At 38.8% G+C, this 26,579-nt stretch overlaps 3 protein-coding genes across 3 annotated transcripts; 1 reads left to right on the forward strand and 2 right to left on the reverse strand.

Moving 5' to 3' along the window:
- Positions 1–1,144: 1,144 nt before the first annotated feature.
- Positions 1,145–2,497, reverse strand: LOC109001490 (protein YLS3-like). Its single transcript, XM_018978694.2, has 3 exons — positions 2,059–2,497; positions 1,747–1,848; positions 1,145–1,571 (listed from the first exon to the last, which is right to left on the reverse strand). The coding sequence occupies exons 1-3, from the start codon at positions 2,429–2,431 to the stop codon at positions 1,417–1,419; spliced, it is 630 nt and encodes a 209-aa protein (XP_018834239.1). The 5' UTR covers positions 2,432–2,497; the 3' UTR covers positions 1,145–1,416.
- A 10,037-nt stretch (positions 2,498–12,534) lies between these two features.
- LOC109001494 (AAA-ATPase At4g30250-like) lies at positions 12,535–14,513 on the forward strand. The gene has a single exon (XM_018978800.2). It carries the CDS (start codon positions 12,701–12,703, stop codon positions 14,243–14,245), a length of 1,545 nt encoding a protein of 514 aa, XP_018834345.1. The 5' UTR covers positions 12,535–12,700; the 3' UTR covers positions 14,246–14,513.
- A 3,517-nt stretch (positions 14,514–18,030) lies between these two features.
- On the reverse strand, positions 18,031–18,894 carry LOC109001485. The gene has a single exon (XM_018978789.1). It carries the CDS (start codon positions 18,892–18,894, stop codon positions 18,031–18,033), a length of 864 nt encoding a protein of 287 aa, XP_018834334.1.
- Positions 18,895–26,579: the final 7,685 nt, after the last annotated feature.

Consider the following 26,579-nt stretch of genomic DNA (forward strand, 5'->3'; position numbering starts at 1 on the left):
AAACCCTAAACCCTAAACCCTAAACCCTAAACCCTAAACCCTAAACCCTAAACCCTTAAACCCTAAACCCTAAACCCTAAACCCTAAACCCTAAACCCTAAACCCTAAACCCTAAACCCTAAACCCTAAACCCTAAACCCTAAACCCTAAACCCTAAACCCTAAACCCTAAACCCTAAACCCTAAACCCTAAACCCTAAACCCTAAACCCTAAACCCTAAACCCTAAACCCTAAAACCCTAAACCCTAAACCCTAAACCCTAAACCCTAAAACCCTAAACCCTAAAACCCTAAACCCTCAAACCCTAAACCCTAAACCCTAAACCCTAAACCCTAAACCCTAAACCCTAAAACCCTAGAATAGGGGTTCCGGGCTAAGGTGGGGGGATGGCTCGACGCCAGACTGAGGTGATGGAGGGAGGGTTCGACGCCGTTGCGAGGTTGTTGCGAGAGAGGGGGGAGGTGGAGAAGCATTTTGCCTGGAAAGGGGAAGAAGATTTCTGATGGGATCAATTTTATTAATCTATGGTGCAGTTACAATGTTGATAAAATGAGACTCATATGTGGTATTTTTTCTTTGAATGGCTATTAATAATTGATGGACCGGTTCACAGTTTTTCTCATAGAAGAATCACCGCAAAACAACTTGCATGTATGTATTATGCATCATCATGCCTCGCCTAACGACACGCGTGGTACTAACATATTCGACATCTTCAAATTTATGATTTGACCCACCTTACCTAGACACCCCCACTTGTGGATTCCAAATTTGGGCCACTAATAACAACCTAACCAGGTATGTTAATGCTTGCCCTAATTGTGGATCTAAAAGAATAACAAAATGTGAGACTCTCCATCTAGCAATTCAATGCAACTAAACACAATGTTATACAACTTGTCACATGCCGTTAGTCAGATTGTAAAACATCTCTATTTAAGGCAACTCTTTCTTGAACTTTTCAGGAAACGTGGGGATGGGTAAGGAATAATGTTTTGATACCATGGCTATTTTTTTAAGCGTTGCATTAGATGTAATATGGTGGTTACAGGGGATCTCACTCTGTTTTTGTCTAATGAAATACTTCATAAAAAAATAAATTTCTTAAAAAAAAGAAATTAGAGTATAGTGTATCCTTCTTCTATTTTTGTGTGTCTATATACATATATATATATATAGATAGATAGATATACACGCATACACAAATATTTTACTCTTATATCAGTTACATGATCATATAAGCCTCCGCGTTGTATTCCTAGCTCTTTTCCTCGATGAATAGTAAGAAAATATACATCAAATGACACCATCTAAGAAAAACTCATATAAATGGAGGCTGGGATATTGACAAATACAACCAACTACATAACAGCAGAATCAAAGGCCATAGTAATTGAAGAGCGACAATTCAAGTGCCTATATGAACAAGTTTGAACTGATGAAACACCAGATTAAGAAGCCTCGAGCAACAATATCCTGTCCAAACCATTTCTTTTTTCTGCTGCAGCAACCATCATTCTTATCTTGACCGCTAGTCTCCTCAGTTCTGCCACTAACAGAACGCCCTCCAACTGTAGAAGAAAAAATAAAAAATAATATTTGCAGTCATGAAATTTCATGCATAAATATCGTGTAATCTTTTTTTAAAATAGCCCATTTTCAGTTCTACAATTAACCAACTATATATCAAATGGATGGTAAAATCTAAAGGAAAAGACGAGGAGTGTATATATTATATAACATTACCCGTAGGAGTAGGAGCAGGATTGCTCGTGCTTCGATTCGAGGACCTTCCCAGTTGATAGAAAACTTGAGCTTCCGGTGAATTAGGATCCATGTGTAGAATCACTGCATCACGGTCGCCATATCAAATAGGCAAACATTTGGCACTTGAATGTTTCTTTTTCAGTCTCGACTGTGGATAATTAATACGTTTGCCCAAAGGGGGAGGGTCCAAGAAAGGCTTGAATATTCGAGGCCCGTAATTTATTATATTTTATTTAATTTCTCAGTTGAGAATAAAACAAGCAAGTTGAAGCTATATATGAAATTTCTTACCGGGACAGTTGGAGACGTTAGCAGGGGCACGGCAAATAGAAGGCAAGCCCAAAGCGAGTGTTACATTGATCTGTAGTCCCAGGTCTGGATCATTACGATCTCTGATGATAACACACAAGCATTTCTTGTTGTTCTTTAGGACTTGTTTGAGACCATTACAACAGTCCGGTGTAGGTGCTGTCGCTTCACCATCAACGTAAGGCAGACATGTTGCCATCCCCACAAGCTGCTGCTGACACTCCTCTCTGTCTTTTGCTGGATCTGCCACCATATAGCTAAGCATGACTGATAATAGCACTAAGATGAATGGTAGTCTCGCAGTGGCGCGGTGCAAGCCCATTCTTGCCCTAGTTTGATTAGAGATCATAAACATGGATAGAAAACGAGGCTCCCAACTCAATTTATGCTTTGGGTCTTTGAATCTCTTAGTGGTAGTGTGATGATTGGTATCCACTGCTCTCTAGTCTCTTTCCACTTTATTATTAGGGACCCCAATTATATATATATATATATATATATATATATATATATTTATATATATATATATATATATCGTGTGTGTATGTGTGTTTATTGATTAAATTGCACCTTGAACTTGAAGGATATGTTTTAATTGGCTGAACAAATAAATTATGGCATGCTGTGATTGGAGGCCGAGAGGCAGGTAAGAAAATTTAGTGAAGAAAAAAAAATTATCTAATAAATTGAAGATTATCGAAATAGATTAATTTCATCAGCTCCCATTAATGGGAAGACCAATAAATTTGTGATCAGTCCATTGGAAATTATTTTAAGAGCTAAATTATTGTTACTATTACAAGTTTTGAGGGCTTAGTGGAACGAAAGGGCAACAGAAGTGAGGATGATCATGATAGTAGGTGTACCAAAAATTCCATGCCCGTAAGGCTCTAAATATGCATCAATAAAATCTATTACACTTGCGTGAGACAAAGTAGTTAAAAATAATATGCAATTTGAGCATCCTAAATTTTAAGGTATGCGATGAAAATGTATAGAAATTGAGGAATGTAACAAATAACCCTCAAGGATGTTGGTTTAATTGTAGGAGATTTAGTTAATTACAAGTGATTTGATCCTTAAGAGTTCATGACTTCGAATCTCTATAAACATGATGTTAAGTGGACTTATTATCTTTATAGAATATAGATCCCTTTTTCAAGCTCTGTGCAGGTAAAAAAAAATAGAATCGTACGTGTCAACAAGATTTGGCACTTCACCAACCCACCCAAGGGAACAAGCCAATGACAATGACGTGGTGAGTCAATTCCTCAATTTTATATGAAAAAAGTTAAATACAGTCGTCCTATATGTAACCGTGGTGCAATCGTGCCCACCTCTGCCCATATATGCCCCCTCCCGCTTCTCCTTCAACCTATGCAACCGTATGTAAACGGGATAAATGCAATATGCCCTTTGCTTTGAAATCCTGATATCATTAACAGTTTTAGTGACATCATGACAAGTTTTGGGCCAGAAATCCTTTTATGCCACGATCTCCTCCAGTTAGACAGCATGTTCCGCAGAGGGAGGCTGGTCGATCGAGGACGAGTCTTGAGGCTCTGAGCTACACCAACAACTTGATTCATCTTAGGCCTTGGCCCAAAAGAATGGTCCATGGCTTTCTATGAATTACATGATCGTTATAATCTCGACATTATAGGCTATAGCTTCTCGTTACAATAAATGTATGACATCGTGGCCTACTAACCTACACATAGGGAGCAAAACTATACACTAGCAATAGCATCCTCCCTAAACTAGTTGCAACTTAAAAAAGAGACTTACAAACGCAAGGAACCAAGACAAAGTGGCTAGGAGTGAATTTGGTCCTGTCCGGTCAGTCTATAGGGAATTTTTGAGATCGGATCGAACCCATTCAGTCCAAGATTTTCCCACCTTGGACTGGACCGAACTCCCATATAGACCGGACCAGATTGAAATCGGTCTGGTTGGTCCGACCCAATACCAAATGATGATTATCTAATAACTTAGGCATTTTACAAAAAAATTATCAAATAACTTTAATTAGATGTAAATATTAGTAATTAGTTAATGGTGATAAGTTAGTTAATTGATATAATAAATTAGTTAATTCATAGCATATTAGCAATTGCATATTTAACATTTTATATTGTCAATAATGATAGATTAAATAAAAATTACATAATTAATTATATAATTATTATATAAAATAATATATATATAATATTTTAAAATATGTTTATTATATTCGTTTGGTCCAGTCCTGTCCGAAGTGGAAAAACTCCACCTCGAGACCGGACCGAGAGTCTAAAATTTTGCAAAGAAAAGATCGAAACCGACCAATCTTTCCATCGGTCTCGATCGAAAAAACTGACCGGAAGTCCGGACTGAAATCCTCACAGGCCTAAAAGTGACTGTAGTCAAAAGGCATGAGAAGCAAACTTGTGAGATCCTGGACAGAGGATATCCTATGTTGTTCAAGAAAAGTAAGAACATTACATAAAATCTAAAGTCAAACAGACCACATCGTGGCCGCTCATGGGATTTTCATATTTAGATCCATATAAAATTAGACTTAATAATAATAAATAAAGGGTTTTGGTGAAAACAGACAACCTCAATTTAATTCTCAAGTGTGACCTATATTTTTGTTGTTAAAAAAATCATATGAGCCTGCGTGGTCGATGCCAAACCACCCATCCAGCTTCCTTTCCTAATAGACCCCTATAAGGGTAAGTCCTTGTTTAAATATGTTAATGTGTTAATTTGTACTATAGATTGGAAGGGAGGAAATAATTGTTCCCAAAGGTAACCAACTGGCGGCGGTTGTGGCGCAAGCGTAAACACTCGACGTTTACTAGAGAAAATGATGTACTTGTATTGTTGTCCAGGTGAGAGAGGTCAGGCAGTACAAAGAGTTGTCCGCCTCTTAAGCGCTGGGAGGTCGGGTGATCTTTGACCTTTCCTGCGTGTTGGCTCGTCACGAGGGAGATCAAGAAGTCTGATAATTTGTCCCGCCTGTTGACCCTTGGCGAGAGATGAGTGAGGTCGAGCAGTCCTTGACCTTTTCTTCCTGTTTTGATGGCAAGGGTCACGGTTTGTGACCCGCGCTCCCTTTTCACCATGAGTCATTGGACTCGTCTTTGGTGTTTGGGGGGGGCGTGGGGACTTTTGACTTGCATGCCCATTTCGTCACGCGAGCTTTTGGATTCGACTTTGGTTGTTTAAATGGGGGGAAGGGTCGTGGGGTCTTTTGACTTCCAAGCCCATTCCACTGTAAGTCGTTGGACTCAACTTTGATAGTCTAATGGGGGGTCGTGGGATCTTTTGACCTCCACACTCATTCCACTGTGAGTCTTTTGACTCAATTTTGGTAGTTTAAGGGAGGTCGTTGGGTCTTTTGATCTCCATCTCCATTTTACAGCAAGTCTTTGGGCTCGCTTTTAGTGTTTGAAGAATGCTCACCCACACTATTGTGGCAGGAGGCTAAGTTCGACCATGCTGCTATGGCGGGAGATGGAGTTCGCTCATCCTAAGAGGTTTTCACCAAATTTCCCCAACGACCCCCGACGACCCTACGGGACTTCATGGCTGAGATTGCTAGGAGAACCCCAATGACCCTACGGGACTTCATGGATTGGGCTGACGATTTTGTTAACGTCGAAAATACCTTGTGGGCCTTAATCGTGCCCAAGCATACCGGTTCTGATTGAGCCACCGGCACTCCCAAGCAGACTACGGGGGCGAAGGCTTCCGAAAAGGAATCCAGGATAAGGAAAGGGCAGGGCAAAAAAGGGAGAGACGGCGGGACCTCCACGAGAAGGGCGTAAGCAAGCCTTAGCATACAAGCACAAGAAGATGGGCAAGCGAGTGAATGCGGTGATCGCAGTTGGAGAGCTCACACTTATTGTGCCTATCACGAAGAGGAGGGACATCGGACCAAGGATTTCCAGTTCTTGAGGCGAAAGGTCATGGAAGAAACCTGTGATGATGTTTGAGCAAAGGTTTGGGGGGAGATCCTCAAAAGTCTAAACGCCTGTCGCCCCCCAGGTGGGCAAGCCGAGTCAGGCAGGAAATCTGGTGGAATGAGAGCCCATGAAGAAGGGTCATGAGGAGGAAGAGGGAGGCGAGCCCCACAGAAAGGGATCGTAACAACATCTCGCTAGGAGAAATCCACACCATCGTTGGGGGACCTACTGGCGGAGGCATCTCTATATCTTGCAGGAAAACCTATGCCAGGAGGGCAAGGTACAAAGATATTTCAACGTCGGGAGACCACCCAAGCAAGCCCGAACCCAAAGGGCCCTTGCCATGACCATCGACGATGTCGACTGCGAGGGGGTCATCTACTCGCATGACGATGCCCTAGTTGTCACGATGTTAATGGACAACTATACGACCAGGAGAATACTAATGGACAATGGGAGCTCAACCAACATCCTGTTTTGGGAGGCTTTATACAAAATGGGAATCGACTAAGAACGGTTACGACCCTCACCAATGTCGCCGAGAGGATTCTTTGGTGAAACGGTATAGCCAATGGGGTCGATAACACTCCTTATCACCGTGGGAGAAAGGAGGTTCACAGTGACCACCATGGTAGACATTTTAATGGTCAAGGTCCACTTCTCGTATAACGCCATAGTCAGGCGGCCAACCCTAAACAACCTAAAGCTAGTTACCTCAACCTACCACCTGAAGATGAAATTTCTAATGGAAGATGATGTGGGAGGTCGTGTGCAGAGAGTAGGTGGTAGCAAGGGAGTATTATATGCAAGAACTACAGGGAAAGACACGTAGTTGGCTCGAGCCCAGGTAACGAAATGAAAGGAGCCAGGCATCCTATGTTCAACACCACTCCTAATGCGGCCAAGCAGCTGCTTGTCTCCCTTTTTATTATCTTATGTACGCATTACTGTCACCTGTTTCCCTATATACCCAATGAACCCCTTTGTAAAGAACAATTGACGTGAATGGGAAAGTTACTATTTCTTTACGCACCAACTTGTGCATATGGATCGAATGACACAATAACCCCATCGGCGACTAGTCGCCACCTAGAGCGGTCGATCTTAGAGCCCGCCTAGTTCCTAAGGTCGATTCTCCACTCTCGCACCTTGGCAATGAAGGGGGGAACACCTCTTCTAAGTGTCCCAATCTCCCACGCCACCCAGAGCGGTTGATTTTAGATCTTGTCTGGTTCCTAAGGCTGATGCTCTATGCTCGCTCCTTAACAGTAAATGGGAAAACACATTTCCTAAATGTCACAATCCAACCCTCATCACCCAGAGCGATTAATTGCAGATCCTACTTGGTTATTCAAGCTGATGCTCCGTGCTCGCACCTTGATGGCGAAGATGGGAGCGCCTCCCCCAAGTGTCCTAATCCTCCCTCGCCATCTAGAGAGGTCGATTATAGATCCTTTCTGGTCATTCAAGTTGATGCTTTGCGCTCACTCATCGGCGAAGAAGGGGGAGCACGTCTCCCAAGTGTCCCAATCCCCTCTCGCCACCTAGAGTAGTTGATTTCAGATCTCGCTTGGTTTCTATGGCCAATGCTCTGCGCTCACGCCTTGGCAACGAAGGGGGGAACACTCCTAAGTGTCCCAGTCCCCCTTCGCCATCCAGAGTGATCGATTGTAGATCCCGCCTAGTCATTTGAGCTGATACTCTGCCGCATCCCCAACGAAGGGGGGAGCACCTCTCCCAAGTGTCCCAATCCCCTCGCCACCCAGAGCAATCGATTTTAGATCCCACTAGGTTCCTAATGTCGATGCCCCGCGCTCACGTCTCGACGACGAATGGGGGTGGAACACCTCTTCCAAGTGTCTGAGTCCCTCTTCGCCACCCGAGACGGTTAGCTCGTTGTAACAAAAAAATCTCATAAGTCAAAAGCCAAACAACCAACCGGAAAGGCGCAAACTCACAAGAGAACAACAATAATAAAAATGAGAGAGAAAGAGAAGCGTGGAAAGTCACATTCGATTAGTATGTTAGTATTTACAAGTGCTCGATACAATACAAAGGACTTCTCGGCATCAGGCAAAAAAATAAAACTATAAAAAAAAAAAAAAAAGAAATATACATATACACAACCACTAGGTGAGGAGAGAAAATGGGAGTAAGGCCGACAGTCACAAACAAGAAGTAGGGTTGCGAAAGACATCGGGCATCAGGTCACGACCTAAGGAGTTAAAAGATTTGCAGTTTGCTCAAGAAGGAGTGAAGCGGGCCAAGTTTAGAGTCTTGGGGGCGACATGGAGATTCACCACCAGGTGATCCCTCATCCTCTCTAATCCCAAGGAGTACCCACAGCTCCAGGCTTGGTTGCGGAGCTGTTTGGCCACCTCGAGCTAGGAAGTTACCCGGGCGACCTCGCCCTCTAGCTGCTTCACCCTTTCTTCAAATGGGACTCCGACATCTCCACATATAGGTCCTCGACCTTCTTTTTATCCCTCACAAGTGCAGCGTTCTGTACCACAAATGCATTCCTCCCACGCGTTCAGGTCGTAGCGGATGTCTGCAGCCTCAGCAATCGTAGCAATGTAGTATTGACATCGCTGCTCAACCCCTCTCACCTCCTCCTCCAATCAAAGAATATGTGCCCCATCCTAACTCTGTTCTTCTACAACCGCCCTGGCAGCAGCCTCGAGGCGAGACACTTACAGCCTTTACACCTCAGTATTGACCCATAGATCGGATCCCTCGTAGTGAAGTTCCCAGATAATCCGTCATAGGTGTCCATTCTCGATCTCGATCTCGATCTCGATCTCTTCATGGGCCATCTTTGCAAGCTCCATGGTGGTTCAGAGCCTGAACATCTCGCAACAGGCTTGCCCTCCCAACCTGTGCATGACCTCTAACCTCCCTCTCTATCCGAATCTGCCATCCACTATCCAGGCTGCTAAGAAATCAAGCCTCTATTATTCAAGGCAAGAGCTATCAAAACACCAATAGCTAGAAACAAAGTTACCAATCCAATGAGAGAAGGAAAATTCTTAAGAGAAAAGAAACCCATTGAGTTGGTCGGACACCTGCAGTATCGCCTCCGCCTTGGCTGCGTTGACCCTTCCATCAACAAGGTGAGACAACGATGTGTCATCCTCATTCCGTAGTCTCAGCCCATCCGGGGCTCCAAGGGAGGAAGCACCAGAAAGATCGGGAATTCGCACCGCGATGGGTTCCTTTGTCTCAAGGTCGCAAGCCCCCTTGACTGACTAACTGGACGGACCATTGCCCTTAGGTTCGGGCTACCCAGAAGCTCCATCAGAGCTAGTTGCCGAGGAGTACTAAAGTGCTGGTCGAAGATGACAAGGTCTCTGTTGATGAGGACCGCCTTAAGGTTCTCGCGGGAAAGACCTTGGGAGCGAGACGCTCGGGCGATACCATATCGGTGGGAGCTATGCCTGAATCGGCGCTGGCGAGATGCGGGGTGCCATCACCACTACCTTGGACAACCCCTTTCAAAGGGCCCGTCAGGACAGATGACAAGTCTCGGTCACAAGCCCCCTTTGACTCACTGGTGTGCTTGGAGGTTTCTGAGCGATCAACGGCGATGGACACCTATGGGGCGCCTAACCCTGCCTGATACAGAGCTATGAGGAATATAGCCTCCAGAGCCTTGTCATCTTGATCTCGATCTAGCTCGCTACCCTGGTCGCCTAGCGAGGTAACAGAAGCATCTGGGGAGCATGGCAGGGTGCGAGATGTCTTAGTGGGAGCAGAGCCACATCACCCAGGTCCACTCGCGAGTCCCTCCGGTCCAGAAGGGATGGTCTCACCCTTTGGGCAACGCCTTTTTACCACACCGCCCACTGGACCCTCTGACGGTTGCTTACCCCATCCCAGATGCCAAGATCTCTCCTAGGAATTCGCGACCTGCCACGTGGGATCGGTCAGGGGCTACAAGGAATCAAAAAATGTAGTCCTCGGTCAAGAGTACTTCACTCTCTACCTCCTGCTTGTGCTTCTGAACCTAGGAATACACCAGATGGATGCCGGCCCAATCACTATCAAATATATTATAATATATATACTATATTATATGTATTTATTATATCCAAAAAATCAGATCGAAATTGATAAAATCAGAAGTACGTATGTACCAATTTAGAGGTATAATTAGTGCGGTATTGATTTTTCAAATCTCAAAATCAATATATATCAATTCGATTCTAAAATATATATAGAATCGAATCGGGCCGGACCGTTCCATCCCTATTAAAGCTAGTTGGTCTGCACTAATTTTTCGCATGCACCACATCATCAACTTTTCAAATCTAAAACCTTCTTTCTTTACTTTTATTATTCTTAGGCAAATTTTACCATTTTTAAATGAAAGGGGAAAACGAATTGCGCCTGTCGATCCCACTAATTGTTATTCCAACCATTTCTCGAGAGAATTTTACATCCCAATTTTTATAAACTAAGCGTACGTAAATGTCTTTCTTTCAACAAAAAAAATAAAAAATAAATAAAAATAAAAAGAAGAAGAAGAAGAAGAAGAAGAAAGCAACAATCTTGTACTAAGAGCACTCTCATTGAATTAGCTAAAAACAAAATCTAATGAAAATTTAACTATTGAACCATAAAATGTATCACATTGGAATAGCTATTTCCAAATTTGAAAGACATTGTTTATTAATCAAACCCATTTTATATCATTTGTTTCTCTCTCTCGAGGTCTCTATCAATGTCTTTCTAGTTTCTATTTTTAATCCATAATTTAATTAGAATATGATTACTCATTAATATATAATATTATGAATAGTAAAATATGATAAAATAAAATAATTTCATAATTAAAAAAATAAAAATATTTTTGAAATTGATATATTAATTTGAGTTAATGATATATTAATTTAATAAGAATATGATTATTAATTAATATATAATAGGTAGAATAGTAAAATATGATAAAATAAAATAAATTAATAATTAAAAAAATTAAATATTTTTGAAATTATTAGTTATTTATTATTATATAATAAATAAATGTATAATTTAATGTGGAGATTTGTTGTGAATAATTAAAATCAAATTCATCTTATATTATTTTATTATTATATAATGAAAAAATAGTTATTTCAATGTAAAGATTTATGTTAATGGAATAGCTAAAAGTTAAATTTTTTTTTATATTTATAAAAAAATATCTTTTAACTTTAACTAATTTAATAAGAGTGCTCTAAAAGATGATAAATTTGCAAGTGACAAAAAGAAAAGTTATATTATCTGCTATCCGTCCTTTTATCCGCGGTAACCCTGAGATCTTCCAAGCTCCCCATGCCAATAACCCTCAATATAAAAGAATAATTATTTTCGTTAGGATGCACCACATGAATTCATTTTGTCAATCAATTCTCAAAGGCCCAGATATTTCTCCTTGGGTACTTTTCCGACAAACCACCTTTCATGTAAAAATAATTTTTTGGGGGATGATAAAGAATCTATCTCGTTTTTCTTCGAATTTAGTTTCGTATCGCTCAAGCCTTATGGAATCCTACTCTTTTTCTGAACAAGCGCGACATCAAAATGCAGTTGACCATCATAAAATCAATTTTAACAAATGAAGCATCTTAGATAATTTGCTAGCCATGAGGAGACTATATGTTAATTAATGCTTGTGATCAGCTTACCGAACGCCGAAATTAACCGTCGTTGGGCATACTTATGTACGTATGGGCAGTAAGAGGCCGTGTAATATCATCATATCATCAGATCATATCTCGATATCATCACGAGTTAGATGATGGGCATGATTATTTCAAATAACATTTTGTGTCCTGATCAGATCAAAAGAAACCGAATTAAAAGAACAGAAAAGATAAAGGTAATTTATAAAGGAGACAAAAGCAGCTCGTCAAAGTTAAAGCAAAAGCAGCATGTCTCGTGTGCTTGCATGCATGCTCCTGCGCTGGTTGATCGATGCCCGTCATAGCACTGTAGCCGGCCGGTTGTCACTTGTACTCTTTCCCGCAACTTTGCAACTAAAGTGCACAGAACATATGCTCTACATGTTAGAGTTTTATTAAAACCCAATATCTCACAGACTCACACACTCATATATCCCTATGAATTTATACCAGTTCAAATATATATTTTTTAATTAATGAGTTATAATGGACACAATTATCTGAAAACAATGATGACGAGAAAGAGTTGGAAATAAACTAGATGTATTATAATTAATTAACATGCATGCATGACCTTGCTTTAACATATGTTTACAAGATGGTAGTTCACAGTTCACACAGTACTGAAAGTGCGAGAGGTCATAGAATTACCAGGCTGGGAAGAAAAGCAAAAGAGCAGAGCCAGTCGGCTTCTTCTTTAGCAAGCTTTATTCATCTTTATCTCTGTTGCTTTTTCAGCCCGCAAACAGCGTCTTTTGCCTCTCTCTCTTTTTAGTTTTACATAGCATGGCAGCGAGTCATGTGGGCACTACGGGAAAAGGTTACCTACCCAAAACACCCACCCCTTATCCTGATCGCCACCATCTATAATCTTCATTTGCATTATAAAAACCATAGGTTCCTAGCTCATGAGAGGCAGATCAGACAAAAAACAATCAACCGAGCCAATACGGCGGTACGATATATACCAGACAAATTAAACAGAGTAATTCGGAAGAAGTTAAGATGGAGATATTGTCGCAGATGTGGTCGTTCTTGGGCCTCCTCACCGTCCTACAAAACGTCTTGCCATCCCAGCTCCTCTCCCTCCTTCACTCATTCTACGAGTCCCTCCAGGACATGTTCACTCCCTACTCCTACTTCGAGATCCCTGAGTTCAACGGCTACTGCGGCGTCGACGTCAACGACCTCTACCGCCACGTCAATCTCTACCTGAACTCCGTCAACCACTCCTCCACCTGTCGCCGTCTCACCCTCTCCCGCTCCAGATCCTCCAATCGCATTTCCTTCACCGTCGCACCCAACCACACCGTCCATGACACCTTCCGTGGCCACAGCGTCTCCTGGACCCACCACGTGGAGACTGTCCAAGACTCTTTGGAAGAGAAACGCAGCTTCACTCTCAAGCTCCCCAAGCGACACCGTCAGGTCCTTCTCTCACCCTACCTCGATCAAGTCACCTCACGTGCCGAGGAGTTCGAGCGTGTCTCCCGCGAACGCAGGCTATTCACCAACAACGGCCACGGCTCCTACGAGTCCGGCTGGGTTTCTGTCCCGTTCCGTCACCCTTCCACGTTCGAAACCCTGGCGCTGGAGCCCGAGCTGAAGAAGCAGATCACGGAGGACCTAACCGCATTCGCTAACGGGAAAGAGTTTTACCATAGAGTTGGTCGTGCATGGAAGCGCGGATACTTGCTCCACGGCCCGCCTGGATCAGGGAAGTCGAGCCTGATAGCAGCCATGGCCAACTATCTGTGCTACGACGTATATGACCTCGAACTTACCAAAGTGTCCGACAACTCCGAGCTCAGAGCTTTGCTCATACAGACCACGAATCGGTCGATCATCGTCATCGAAGATATCGACTGCACCGTTGATCTGACGGCAGATAGGATGCTGAAAACGACGTCGAAGAGGATGAGAAGGGGGAGGGAGACGTGCCGACGGCCTGAGGGAGATGAGGCCGAGAGGGGGAGGGTGACATTATCGGGGCTTTTGAACTTCACGGACGGGCTTTGGTCGTGCTGCGGGGAGGAGAGGATCATAGTTTTCACGACCAACCACAGGGAAAACGTCGACCCAGCGCTGGTGAGATGTGGGAGGATGGACGTGCACGTGAGCCTGGGAACGTGCGGCATGCACGCGTTCAAGGCCCTGGTGAAGAACTACCTCGGCCTGCAGTCCCACCCGGTGTTCGACGCTGTGGAGAGCTGTGCAGGGTCCGGCGGGGCGCTGACTCCAGCTCAGGTGGGGGAGATCCTGCTAAGAAATAGGGGGGACGCCGACAAGGCCTTGAAGGAGGTGGTCTCCGCCATGCAAGACAGGATGATAATGCGTGGGGGTGGAGGAGGTGGGGCTCACGGACTGTTTGATGACGTGGCAGAGAGGTCTCCGGAGAAAGCGTTAAAAGTGGAGAACTGGGACTCGTTGTCGCCAGGTGGAAAGGGTGTGGGCATGGGCAGTAATAAGATGAGGAAAGAGGGGAAGGTGAAGTTCTTAGTGAGGCTTAGATCTCTGACCAAGTCTGATTCCGGAAGAAGAGGTGTTTGAGTGCAAGTCCGTGGGGTTATTGTGTGTTCATCGGAGATTTGGGGACATGGTGTAGATGTGATTTTTTCTTCTACGTACAAGTTTTTACTCTTTAATGTAATTGTCGAAGCTAAGAACAAATTTTCCGTTTGAGATGTACATACGTCAAAACAGATGAAAATTCCCTGAAGCTATCATATCTCCGATCGAGTTTGAAGACTTGAAGTCGATCCCACGGAAAAGAGATAATCAAATGAAACGAAATTCATAGTTTTTATATTTCTCTTCATATTTAGCTTCCGTTTGTTTAGTTATAAAACATTTTTTTTTTACGAAAAACTATTTCAGCAATAATTAAAATAAATGCTTTTTTAGCATTTCGTTATCACATGAGAATATTTTCCTAAAAACGTTTTTTGTTGTTTAGTGAGGATAATCTTTTAGGTAAATATAAATTTTTTATACTCACTACAAGAAAAACGACCTTTTGTGGTGCTTAAATTCGTCGTAAATAACCACCTAAATCGCTGCATATAATTATTTAAGCGATTTATGCTGTGCCGGAACTTCGTCGTAATTGTTGACTCATTTAAAATTTTAACCAGCAAAACTAAAACATCGTCGTGAATAATTTTTATTTGCAGCGCTTTTTTTCACTTCAATTATTTTAAAAATATGCCGCAAATATCTTTGGAACTTCAGCTTAATATCACTACGAAAGAGTATTTACAGCGTTTTATTTTGTCACTAATACACCAAAATCGCCTTAAATAGCTGCTTATTATTTGCAGCGTTCTAAAAAATCGCCGCAATTATCATTTTTTCCATTGATAAAAATCGCTGCAGTTTTTATTTGTGGCGATTTAGTTCGCCGCAATAGAGTTTTGCCACCGTTTTGAAGTCAGTCGAGAATTGGGTCAACGCCATTTATTTTATTTGTGGTGAAACATAATTCGACGCAATATCCAGTAGTTGCGATGAAAAATATCATTGTAAAAACAATTTTCGGCATATTTTTTTTTCACGTCCAAATTAGATCATCGTAAAAGAAATCATGTATGTAATGCTTATTCTCGGCGAACTGAAAATCGTCGCAAAAACAATTTTCAGCATATTTTGTTTTTCACATCCAAATTAGATCGCCGCCAAAAAAAATCCTGTATGGTAAGGCTTATTCTTAACGTACTAAAAATCGCCGCAATTGGTATTTTCAACCCCGTACCAATCTAATATACAAAATGCACCATTTTTCCATAGGTACCTAATTTCCTGCTCCAACTCATTCCAAATATTACCAAATAGTACTTTACAATACTTGTATTTAACCATAAAAGCATAAATATATATATATATATATATATACAAATTCAAGTTTCCTTCCATGCCAATACATCAGTACATCAGCCCTATACACTGGCATATGGTGCATTAATAGAAGGCAATTAAGTACTACATGCATGGGAGCAGCTAATGTCTTTTACAAGCTTTCAAGTATAGATCAAACATCCTCAATACAAATGTACCGGTTAAAACAAATATGAAAATAAATGATGGGTGGAGTTCATCCAATACTTTGCACATTAATATTGATTTGCGATGACCTGGTGATTGAGCGGCAAAGATCCACCTTCAACGAACAGGGTTATCAAGTATTTTATTTCCCAGCATTCTACATTCGCTGCGCAAAAAAAATATCCAAGGTAAAAATCTCCAAAGTGACAATTCATCATCAAATAAAGGGGCTGATGATCAATAGCAGAAATTTTCTGTATCCATTTTATTTAAAACCTTTTTTTTCATTGTAAACCAAGAGAGAAAAAGAAATCATGTACATGAACCATGATGAATTTTAGCTAACTATGCTAATAGTTAAATGTGAACATTACATATGTAATTAAGTAACTCTAATAACTAAACGAGAATAATTAAATCACGATATATATTCCAAGAGTAAATTATCTCTATCAGTACCGTGGTGTTTATTAGTTAACACCATTTTTCAAATCTTAAAGGTAATTTATCTGAATTGTTTTCAGTAGGGTATATATTTACTATATATATATTGTTAATCTAATTAACAAAGGTATTAAAATGGAAGTATATATAGGTATTCATGTCTTTACTTTAAACTTAGTTAACCCCTAGTAAACTTGTAGCAACATAAAAAATTTCACATACCAATTAATTAACAAGCTTATATACATTGGGTTGAAAAATACTTGGTTTGGGTTCTTGAATTTGAAGCCTACTGCTACATCAACTTAAAAACTATGCCACTGCATGTAAAAGCCTGCCACATCATTTATTGACATTTATTAATTATTAGCATAAACAAGTGAAATTTTATAATTAAAATATTGGATCTTTCAAATTTGTATCTATTTTTAGATATACACTTACTTATAACTAAATTATTAGCTCGAAATGGCTTACCCTTCAAGAGTCAATCTAGCCAACTTCGTTAGAGCTCATGCCATGGCAAATTCAGCAAAGACAGCCTTGCTTTGGTATCTAATTTTTCGGGTTCCTTGGTTTAGACATTTTCAGCAGAATTTCCACTTACCCATATAGCAACTTAAAAGCTCATAACATACGGTAGAGAACCACACGGACAACACAACACAAATATCAAACCCAATCAAGTGCTCCAAACTTCTCTAACAACTTCCTCATCACCCCACCACCTTTCCTTGACAACTCTCGGCCTGGCCTGCTACATCAGCTTTGCGCGCTCCTCAGGTACATTATCTGAACATCAAAAACCCTCCACGTGCATTAAATTAATCAACCTATATGGATAAAAAGAGCTTGCATATAACATCTTGTTGTTTCAATCCTACCCCAGTTTATTCCTTATAATTATGAGAGAGAGAGAGAGAGAGAGAGAGAGAGAGAGAGAGAGAGAGAGAGAGAAAGTGACTCTCCTATAATTACATAGGACTGCAGATCATCATGCAAGCACTCGTAAAATACACTCCAATATCAAGGCTAGCAAATATTTGTATATACAAACCTATGAGTACCTAATATTCTTCCAAGAACACCATAATGACTTCTTTTTTCTAGATAAAGCTGTATACAAAAGGAAAACCAGTTCGGAATGACATGTTGATTACCGTATAATAACATGTTTGAAAATAAGTGCTTTAAATTTTTTCCCATAACCTTAAATACCACAAAAAATATGTGTTATAATATTTGCCATTTTTAGGGAGTTAGTGAAGAAACATTATAAGTTGTCTTCGAGGTACAGATTTTATTTTCTATCCCATTAATATATAATGTTCAAATATGCTCACATAAAATTCTTAAAAACCATCCATTGTTGCTTTCTTATTTGACAAAAAGGGGGATGCATGCATTATTATATATAACATTTAGCACTCTTGGATCATGAAGGCCAACTTGCAATTGAAAGGGAGAAAACATTTGTATTCAGACCCATGTCGAATATTAGCGTAAGTAGGCCTATCTATACTTGAGCAGAAGCACAAATGCTAGGGACAAGAATCACTGGCCAAATGCACATCAATGTCATTCCCTGGTGATTTGGGGCCAGGGATAATGAGCGATGTTATAAAGAACTGGTCTTTCATGCATAACCACGGCGGCAAGTTATACGAGACAAGAATCACTGGCCAAATGCTATACGGCTTTGCCAGGTTGTTGAAGGGATTGAAGCCGTCGCTTGCTAAACCGAGCCTAACATTGCAAGCATCCCTAGCAAACCAACAATGAGCTTGATCAAATGTCTTCCAAGACTCAGAGTCAACAGGATGTCTCATACTAGTGTCATCGGGTACCCGCTACTCCTTATGCCATCTCATTTCACATGCTATCTTGTTTGTCACAAATAGATGCTGCAATCTTGGCTTCAAAGGAAAATGTCGAAACACTTTTTGTGGGATCACTTGTGACCCATGTGTATTGGGCATCCAACGCGAAGCCTTACATATAGGGCACTCATTAAGATTAGCATATTCTTTCCGGAATAAAATGCAGTCGTTGGGGCATTCGTGAATTTTGTTGTAGTTGAAACCCAAACCTCGCTCCAATGACCTTGCCTCCTCATATGAACTAGGCAATTTAGCATCAGGAAAAGTAGACTGCAGAAGGCTAATGAGCATAACAAAAGACTTAATTGACCACCCACCGAGCGTTTTAATGTGTAACAACTTCCCGAAGAATGAGAGCTTTGAGAATTTAATGCAACCGTCAAAAAGAGGAAGTCGAGCATCCTCTAATAGTTGGTCTAAACTTGAGTTTGGGGAGGGCTGTGGTATTGATGGCTGAGTTGGCGATGTAGTGTTGTCTTCAAGAGCATCTCCGAATGTGCCTGCCCGTATGTCATCTAACATACGGTCCATGTCATCAATGTACTCGTCTTCAACTCCAACCCCAGGATCGGTGTCGTCGTTAATGATGGGGAGTGTTTCCTCCTTTCCATAAAATATCCATTGGGTATAATTTGGATTGATCCTTTTTATGAACAAGTGAGTCTCCACCTCAAATATAGGCAAGAAGAGGTTATTATAGCATATACGGCAGGGACACCGAATGCGATCACTTCCCATTGAATGGTTTCGTGCCATTGCGAGGAAATTTTTAACCCCTTCAGCATATGCAGGAGATACAAGTCTATCACCCAAATTCATCCAGCTTTTGTCCATATAAATAACAAGAAGAGTCGTCAAATTCTTTATTCGACTCAGTGAACGATGTCATGACAGGTTATTGGCGATGTTCTACTTACATATGGGATAAGAAAGTGTAAAGAGAGATTTACGAGGTGCGAAAAACAGCACCTCATACTGAGATTTATTCGCGTACTTTAAAGGCAAGGTCATACTGCTATATCAGTAACATAGTACTTGTCATTGAAGTACTAGAAAAAATCAAAAGACTAATCTTGTACTTGAATAAGGAAAAAACAGCTATAAAATTGTCATGGTTAATCAAACATAGATGTGACCTTTGTGCTAGAAAAGTTTTCAGCAATAAAGTAAACTCGTCATGGTTTATTTTGCCCTCATAGTAAACAAATTTATTGCATACTATGAAGAATATCCAAATATTCATGAAGTGACTGATTTGCTCGTTTTTAGAAAATTTCAGTTGACTTATATCATTAGTGATTGGGTAGTAAATAATCATATTTTGAGCATTATATCTGTGTTTGTGTCATTTAAACAATGAAGGATATCAACACTTTGTAACCATGCATCACTACAAGAAATAAGGCTTTTTGCGGCGATTTTTTGTTTGTTGGAAATAAAATCGCTGCAAAAAACCTTTATTGCAGCGATTTTTTACATTGCCGCATTTTTTTTACATCAAGTTGGAAAATGATCTTTTGCGGCGATTTTTTTACTTTTTATGACAGAAAAATTCGCCACAAATACTAAATTGATCTTTTGCAGCGACTTTGTCTTTTGCGGCGCACAATTCGTTGCAAAAAGTAACTAATTTTTTGCGACGGTTAGTTAATCGCTGTGATTGTGAAAGTAATCATTTGCAGCAATTTTTTGGGCTTAAAAATCGCCAAAATAGATGATTTCCAGCGTTTTTTAAAATTGCCACAAAAAGAGGTCCAATACTACTTATTTGCGGCGAATTTAAAATTCGCCGCGAAATTCATCATTAAAAGTTAAAACTGAATTTGTTGAATGTACGTTAGTGTATTTGCGGCGATTTTTTGTCGCCATAAATGAGCGATCTTATTTTTGTTGCTAATGCCTTTTTATTTGCGGCGAGAGTTTTGATATTTGCGGCGAGATTAAGACGCCGAAAAAAGCTAGTTAAATTAAAACGTCCGCCTCTTCTCCATTCATTTCCCTCCAGCCCTTCCCCCCTCCCTCCCCTTCTCTCTCCCACGGTCTTTCTTCTCGAGCACAACCCACGCCGGCCACGCCACCGCCACCACGCCACCGCTACCTCACCTGGTCGGCCTCTCCGATCCTTCCTCTTTAGCCTTAGCTCTCTCTCTCTCTCGGATTTCTCTATATCGCCGCCACTAGGGGCGCCGTTCGCCACCACCCACAAGTCGACGCCGTCACCAGTTCTCTGTCGGAGCCCCCTTCTCCTCCACGCCCAGCCCTGCAGCCCGAGGCCTTCCCTCTCTCCCCAGCTCTGTTCGCAACCCACGGTCAGCAGCTCTCCCCAGCGCCACCGTGCTCCTCCCGAGCCACCACTCCACGCCAAGCAACCACCACGACCACCCCTCTCGGTTTGCTACTTTTTAAACCTTTTAGAAATGCATCTTATTTTGTCATATTTCCTAATTTTTCTGAGTGGTGCGTGGAGGACCAAGAAAAAGAGACCCTGGGAAATTCCTTTGTGCATCTATTGTTGCTGTTGAAAATATTTCTTTTGGTAGTGAGTTTCTGTACGGATTGTAGTACTGTGCTGTTTACAGTTTGCAATTTTTATGCTGCTATGAAGCATCCAACGTTGGTGCTGCAGTTTCCCTTTACATTGTTTATCACTTGAATCTGCTTAGGGACAGATTCTGTAATTTCTTTTTTCAATTTTATAAATCCCTGAATACATATTTTCAATTTAATTGATAGTAAGAGTGACTTAGGTTCACTAGGCAATAGTGTTAGATATATATATATATATATATAGGTTTATGAAGCACATTCAGATCAGTACTTGTGCAACAATAATTTAATTGGACCACAAGCTATGGTCATGACTACTGCGTTACAAGTCTCAAAGCCATACCCATTTCCTGTCAGATAGAGATCAGAAACTGCATGCATCTAGACAAGTTTTAATTTGATACAAATTATAATGCAAAATCTGGATTTATTATACATGATGAGGTGCAGTGCTTTGGTTTCAATGCATGATGAGGTGCAGTGCTTTGGTTTCCCACAATATTTATTATACATGATGAGGTGCAATGCTTTGGTTTCAACGCTCAACTCGTGACTTTAAACCATAAAATATTTATGATGAGAATAGACTCTATTTTGCAATGCTATTTATTAAGATTTGGATGTTCATTCCATGCTCTAGGGTTTTGTTTGTTTTTGGATTTATTTTTGGGTTTGAGAAGATCTAATACTTTGCAATTGTCGTATTCATCAGTTTTTTCTTTAGTTTAGCGTATTGGATTTGGAAAATTTGCATATTGTCGTGGAATAGAGATTTATATGTTTTAATAGGATTTTGGCGTTGGGTATTAGATCAATAGGATTGGTGTGGTTCTGCTATTCACTTACTACATTTCTATCCTTTTTTTTGACATTATTTCTTCCAATACTACTCATTTCTCTATTATTTTGGTATCCTCTCTACTATTCACTTTCTAATTCTGCCGGTAATGTTATTTGAGTGGATGTTCCCCAGTGAGTTTCAGTGCAGCAAGATCATAGGCCCTAGATGTTGTTCTTCTTTGCCACCTAATTCAGTTACAGTTTTATACCATGCAGTATTATTCGTTGACAGAATGTTTTACTGTTCTGTACGGTTACTTTTAGCTCAAAAGTGATTTTACTCCAACAAGGAAAATGAAGGAAATATATTTTAAAATACATTTTCGATTAGACTGAATTCATTTACCTTGGGACCGACCAGATGATGGTCTTGGTTTGTTGCACTAGGGTGAAATTTGAGTGAGTGTGTGCAGAATGTATCTAGTTTTTGTGTTTTACGTGTAAGGATAATGGTTTTTGCAATTGTCACTATATGCAAGATGCAATATATAATCATGTATGATTGGATAGGTTGGTGGACAAATTTTGCCAACAGCTATTATCTAAGGAATTAAATATGTTGAATGTTTGCTTAGAATTATTTCTGGACTAAATCCACACAATAAAGTAGTAGATTAAAGCTTGTAGTTGGCTTCGTGTATGGTGGAGTATCAAGTGAATATCATGTTAATTTTGAAGCTGATTATGATAACCGATGAAGTTTAGAATTTTTTGTGTTGTAGATGAAAAATGTTCTAACCATTGTTTAGATTCCTGGTTTTAGTAGAAGTCATGTTCAAGAATCTTCTAGCATTTTTGTTTCATCCACTGTTTGATTTTGAAGAGAACTGGGGCCTAAATAATTAAATGATAAGTTATCAATAGAAGCCAAGAGTGCACCTTTTACTATTGTTTGTTGTGTGGGTCTTATGGATGGATGTTCTATAGTTCCTGTCAGTGTGAACTTGGAACTTAATTATAAAGCGAGGCTGAGATTGTCTTCACCTATCTTATATATATATTTAGTGTTCCATACTTACTGAACATTCTGCAAGCACAAAATATTGCAATTTAAAATGTCAACTGCATACTCTACTTCGAATCTCCAAAACGAACTGTTTTTGCAGCTCATGCAAAAGCAAGGGCCCTAGTGCTTAGAGAAACTAAACAGTATAGCAAGAGGGACAAAGACATAAATAATTCAAACATGCATACTTACTCTTCCTTTTTTAAGAGAGTAAAATCTGATTAATTCTAATTTTCAGGGAAAGAAAAATAGTTTCAAATTAAAACCACATCATGAAGAAAAGTACTTTAAGTAGCTCAAATCCATTTGGGTATAGAGTAAATGAAATGATTGTTCTTCTTGAAAGAATATCATCTCCATTTACTATTGAGAAATTAATGGTTTATTGTTTATTGGTTAATATTTCAGTTATTGAGTTAGGCTAGGATCATATTGTGGAATGGTGAGTTTCATTCTCAAGCATGGTTTATTTACTATTTGTTGGTTTTAGATTTTTTATTCTTAAGCATATATTATAGTCCTTTCATTTGAGTTAAGGAGATCATAATATGATCATATTAGGGGCAGGGATCTTTTCAGAGAATGTCAAAAGAGTTTTACCTTACAGATCTGTAAGGTAAAACTCTGCTGGCGTGGATTTTTTTTTAATTTTCTGAAACACTATTTCCGGCGAGTAAATTTCGCCGCAAATAATATTTTGCAAAAATAGTATTTGCGGCGAATTAATATCGCCAGAAATATCTTTTTGCAGCAACAATCACTCGCCGCGAAAAAAACAATTTTTTTTGCAACAATTTTAACCGCTGCAAAAAAGAGTATACAAGGCGATTTTTTGACACGCTGCAAATAATATCAAGGTATTTCCAGCGAATTTTTGTGTATTAGCGACGATATAAAACGCTGCAAATATTTTTTCACAGCGAAATAAGACTGAAATCCTAACGTTATTTGCGGCGAAAAAAATAATATTAGCAGCGAAAAAAATCTCTGTAAACCAAAATTTTTGGCGACAAATTTTGTGTTTCACTGGCGAATCTTTTAAAAGGCTCTACAATTGCGACGAAAGTCCGGCGCAGCATAAATCGCTGCAAAAAAATATTTGCAACGATTTATGGTGTTATTTGCGACGAATTTAAGCGCCGGGAAAGACCCTATTTCTTGTAGTGCATGCAACTGCATAAGAAATCTCTATGTAGAACCTTTTTAAAAACCCAAGAAAATAAACCAAAGACATCACCTCAAATGTTCCATTTTGTTTTGTAACAAAGTTTTATTAATTCATTAGGTCTAGAAATATTTGCACAAAGTTATGGACTCTATCCACATTTACATGATCACTAGCTTTGAACATGAGTTATTTCAATTAGTGGGTGTTTGTCTTTTATTCGATTTTGGTTATGGATTTTGATTGCTTTGCAAAGGTAGTGGGGTCGAAAAGTCTTAGAATTTTATGGATTTTGTTTGAACCTTTGTTTTTGGTATTAAATTAATTGGGTGCCGGAAATTCACGGGAATTGTTTTTTTCTCGTAGTATGGGAAAATACCTGGTTAAAAAGGTTTGTCTAGTTGACCCCCGTGAACCTGTGCCCAACTGGTAGATAAGTGAAGGAGATGAATTATGGAACCTGCTGATCAATGTTCCTTTTTTTTTTTTTTTTTGTAAGATACATCACTTTTTAGAATTTTTATTCTTTTTAAGGTAAAATTTGTCTGCCAATGTGCATTTTTTTTTTCTTGATTAACTTCATTGTGAATCTGTGTATTCGGTGATCTGTGTATTAGGTGGTGAGAGGATCGATTATTAGCAAGCAGTGACATTTAGTTATGTTTTAACGAACTGAACAACACTATGCAATTGGAGAACGTTAGTAAATTCTAGAACAAGTTTGAGGGTTGCAATCTTGTCTGTCAAATCTTAATGGAGGGTGCTATTTACGAATTGGAGGGTAGAATGTGTCAGTTATGTAGTTTGGCCTGCAAAGTGTAAAACACCCTGTAGTTTAAAGGTGAAAAGTGTGTTTTCCCGTTTGTTAACTGAGAAAGAACTATAGATTGTGTTGGGTATAGTCAGAATTTGTGATTTTTCTTGAACTTAGGATCTTACAAGTTTGTTGTAGTAATATAATAAAAACTTAGTTGTGTGAGGTGCTTGACAAAATAGGCCCAAGCTTCTCTATCTAAATTTCTGCTTTTCAATATATTTTCAATAAAATAGCAAAAGGGTTTGGATCAAAGGGTCTTAAAAGATCCTGTGGTCAATAGGGCACATAGAGCATATTTATTTTCATGAAATAAAAACATTAATTACCAACACACACGAGCAATTAACCTTGAGCTCGCTATGTACTTCATGCATGCCATGAACACTACTCCACCTTCAATTCATTGGGCTGAACTAAATATATAGATCATCATATTCAAGATCATGCACAATTAAGCAAGTTCTTACCTTTTCTTCTTCCCAATGGCCTTTTGAAAAGCCAGGGTTGGTTTAGACATTTTTAAATGTAATTCATTTAGTGAATCAATTTATTTATATATTTTTATAAGAACAGAGGTTATAATGAATAGTTTATTACCTAAGGTGAACTGTTTGTGGAATGGTAGTAAATTATTAGTATCTTCTGACCACACATAGATAAAATTAGCGACTTATTTTCTCAGGTTTAACCTGCATGTGCTCAGAGTCAGAGTCCATTTGTCTTTTATTTAAGTACTAATTATTAAGACATTATTAATCTAAGTCCTAATATTGCACATATATAACAGCAAGCTGCTAGCTCACATTTGGATGATCGGGAGACATCGTGTATGCACAAGATATAAATAAATATATATATATATATATATATATATATATATATATATATATATATAACTAGCAGTAGGTAACGTCCAAGGGACGTTTGCCTTTTTCTTTTTTTTTTTCTTTTTTTTATCTAGATACTGAAGAAGTGTTCTTTTAATAATTTTGTGAATTTTTTATTTTTTTTAAATGTTTATGATGATTAAAAAAATACATGAAAAAAGGAAAATAAAAATAAAAAAGTGAAATACACATTCAAAACATATTTTTAGGTTACTTCTTCATTAGTTGTAGCAGTTCTTTTTAGTTAATTAAGAATATTATCATATTTAAATTATGTTAAAACTCTAATTATTTATATTGTTATACTTTTTTAAAAATATTTAACAAAATTTTATCATTTATTTAATATTCAGTAAAACTTTATCTTTTATTTAATGTTAAGAAATTAGTATTTTATAAATTGAAGTTAATTTTAAGTATATGATATAATATTTAAAATTTAATTATCTATTTTATGTTAGTTTAAATCAATATTTAAACTTCTACCGTTAGATTAAATCTGAAGATTAAAGATGAAGGGTTGGAATTTAAAACTCAAAAACCAATATTTTTTCCTACTTTTCTTTTTTTCCTCTCTCATTCCTCACGCACGATTGTGGTATTACGTTGCACATTGACATTCACACGGATAAACCCAAAAAAAAACAGAAAAACTAAACAAACATGTGAAAAAAAAAATTACTTTTCATAATTACTGTTTATAAACAGAGTAAAGCATGAAACTTTTACTGTTCATCTATGAACAGTAATGAACAGTAAATTATAGGCGCTTTTAATAAAATTTCATCATTTATTTAATATTCAGTAAAACTTTATCTTTTATTTAATGATGAGAAATTAGTATTTTATAAATTGAAGTTAATTTTAAATGTATGATATAATATTTAAAATTTAATTATCTATTTTATATTAGTTTAAATCAATATTTAAACTTCTACTGTTAGATTAAATCTGAAAATTAAAGATGAAGGGTTGAAATTTAAAACTCAAAAACTAATATTTTTTCCTACTTTTCTTTTTTTCCTCTCTCATTCCTCACGCACGATTGTGGTATTACGTTACACATTGACATTCATACAGATAAACCCAAAAAGAAACAGAAAAACTAAACAAACATGTGAAAAAAAAAAAAAAAATACTTTTCATAATTATTGTCTATAAACAATAACAAACGGCAAAAAAAAAAACTTTTTTACTGTTCATTAATGTTTATAGATCTATAAACATTAATGAACAGTAAATTATAGTCGCTTTTAA

Source organism: Juglans regia, chromosome 14, assembly GCF_001411555.2.
Source record: "Juglans regia cultivar Chandler chromosome 14, Walnut 2.0, whole genome shotgun sequence".
Lineage (NCBI taxonomy): Eukaryota > Viridiplantae > Streptophyta > Magnoliopsida > Fagales > Juglandaceae > Juglans > Juglans regia.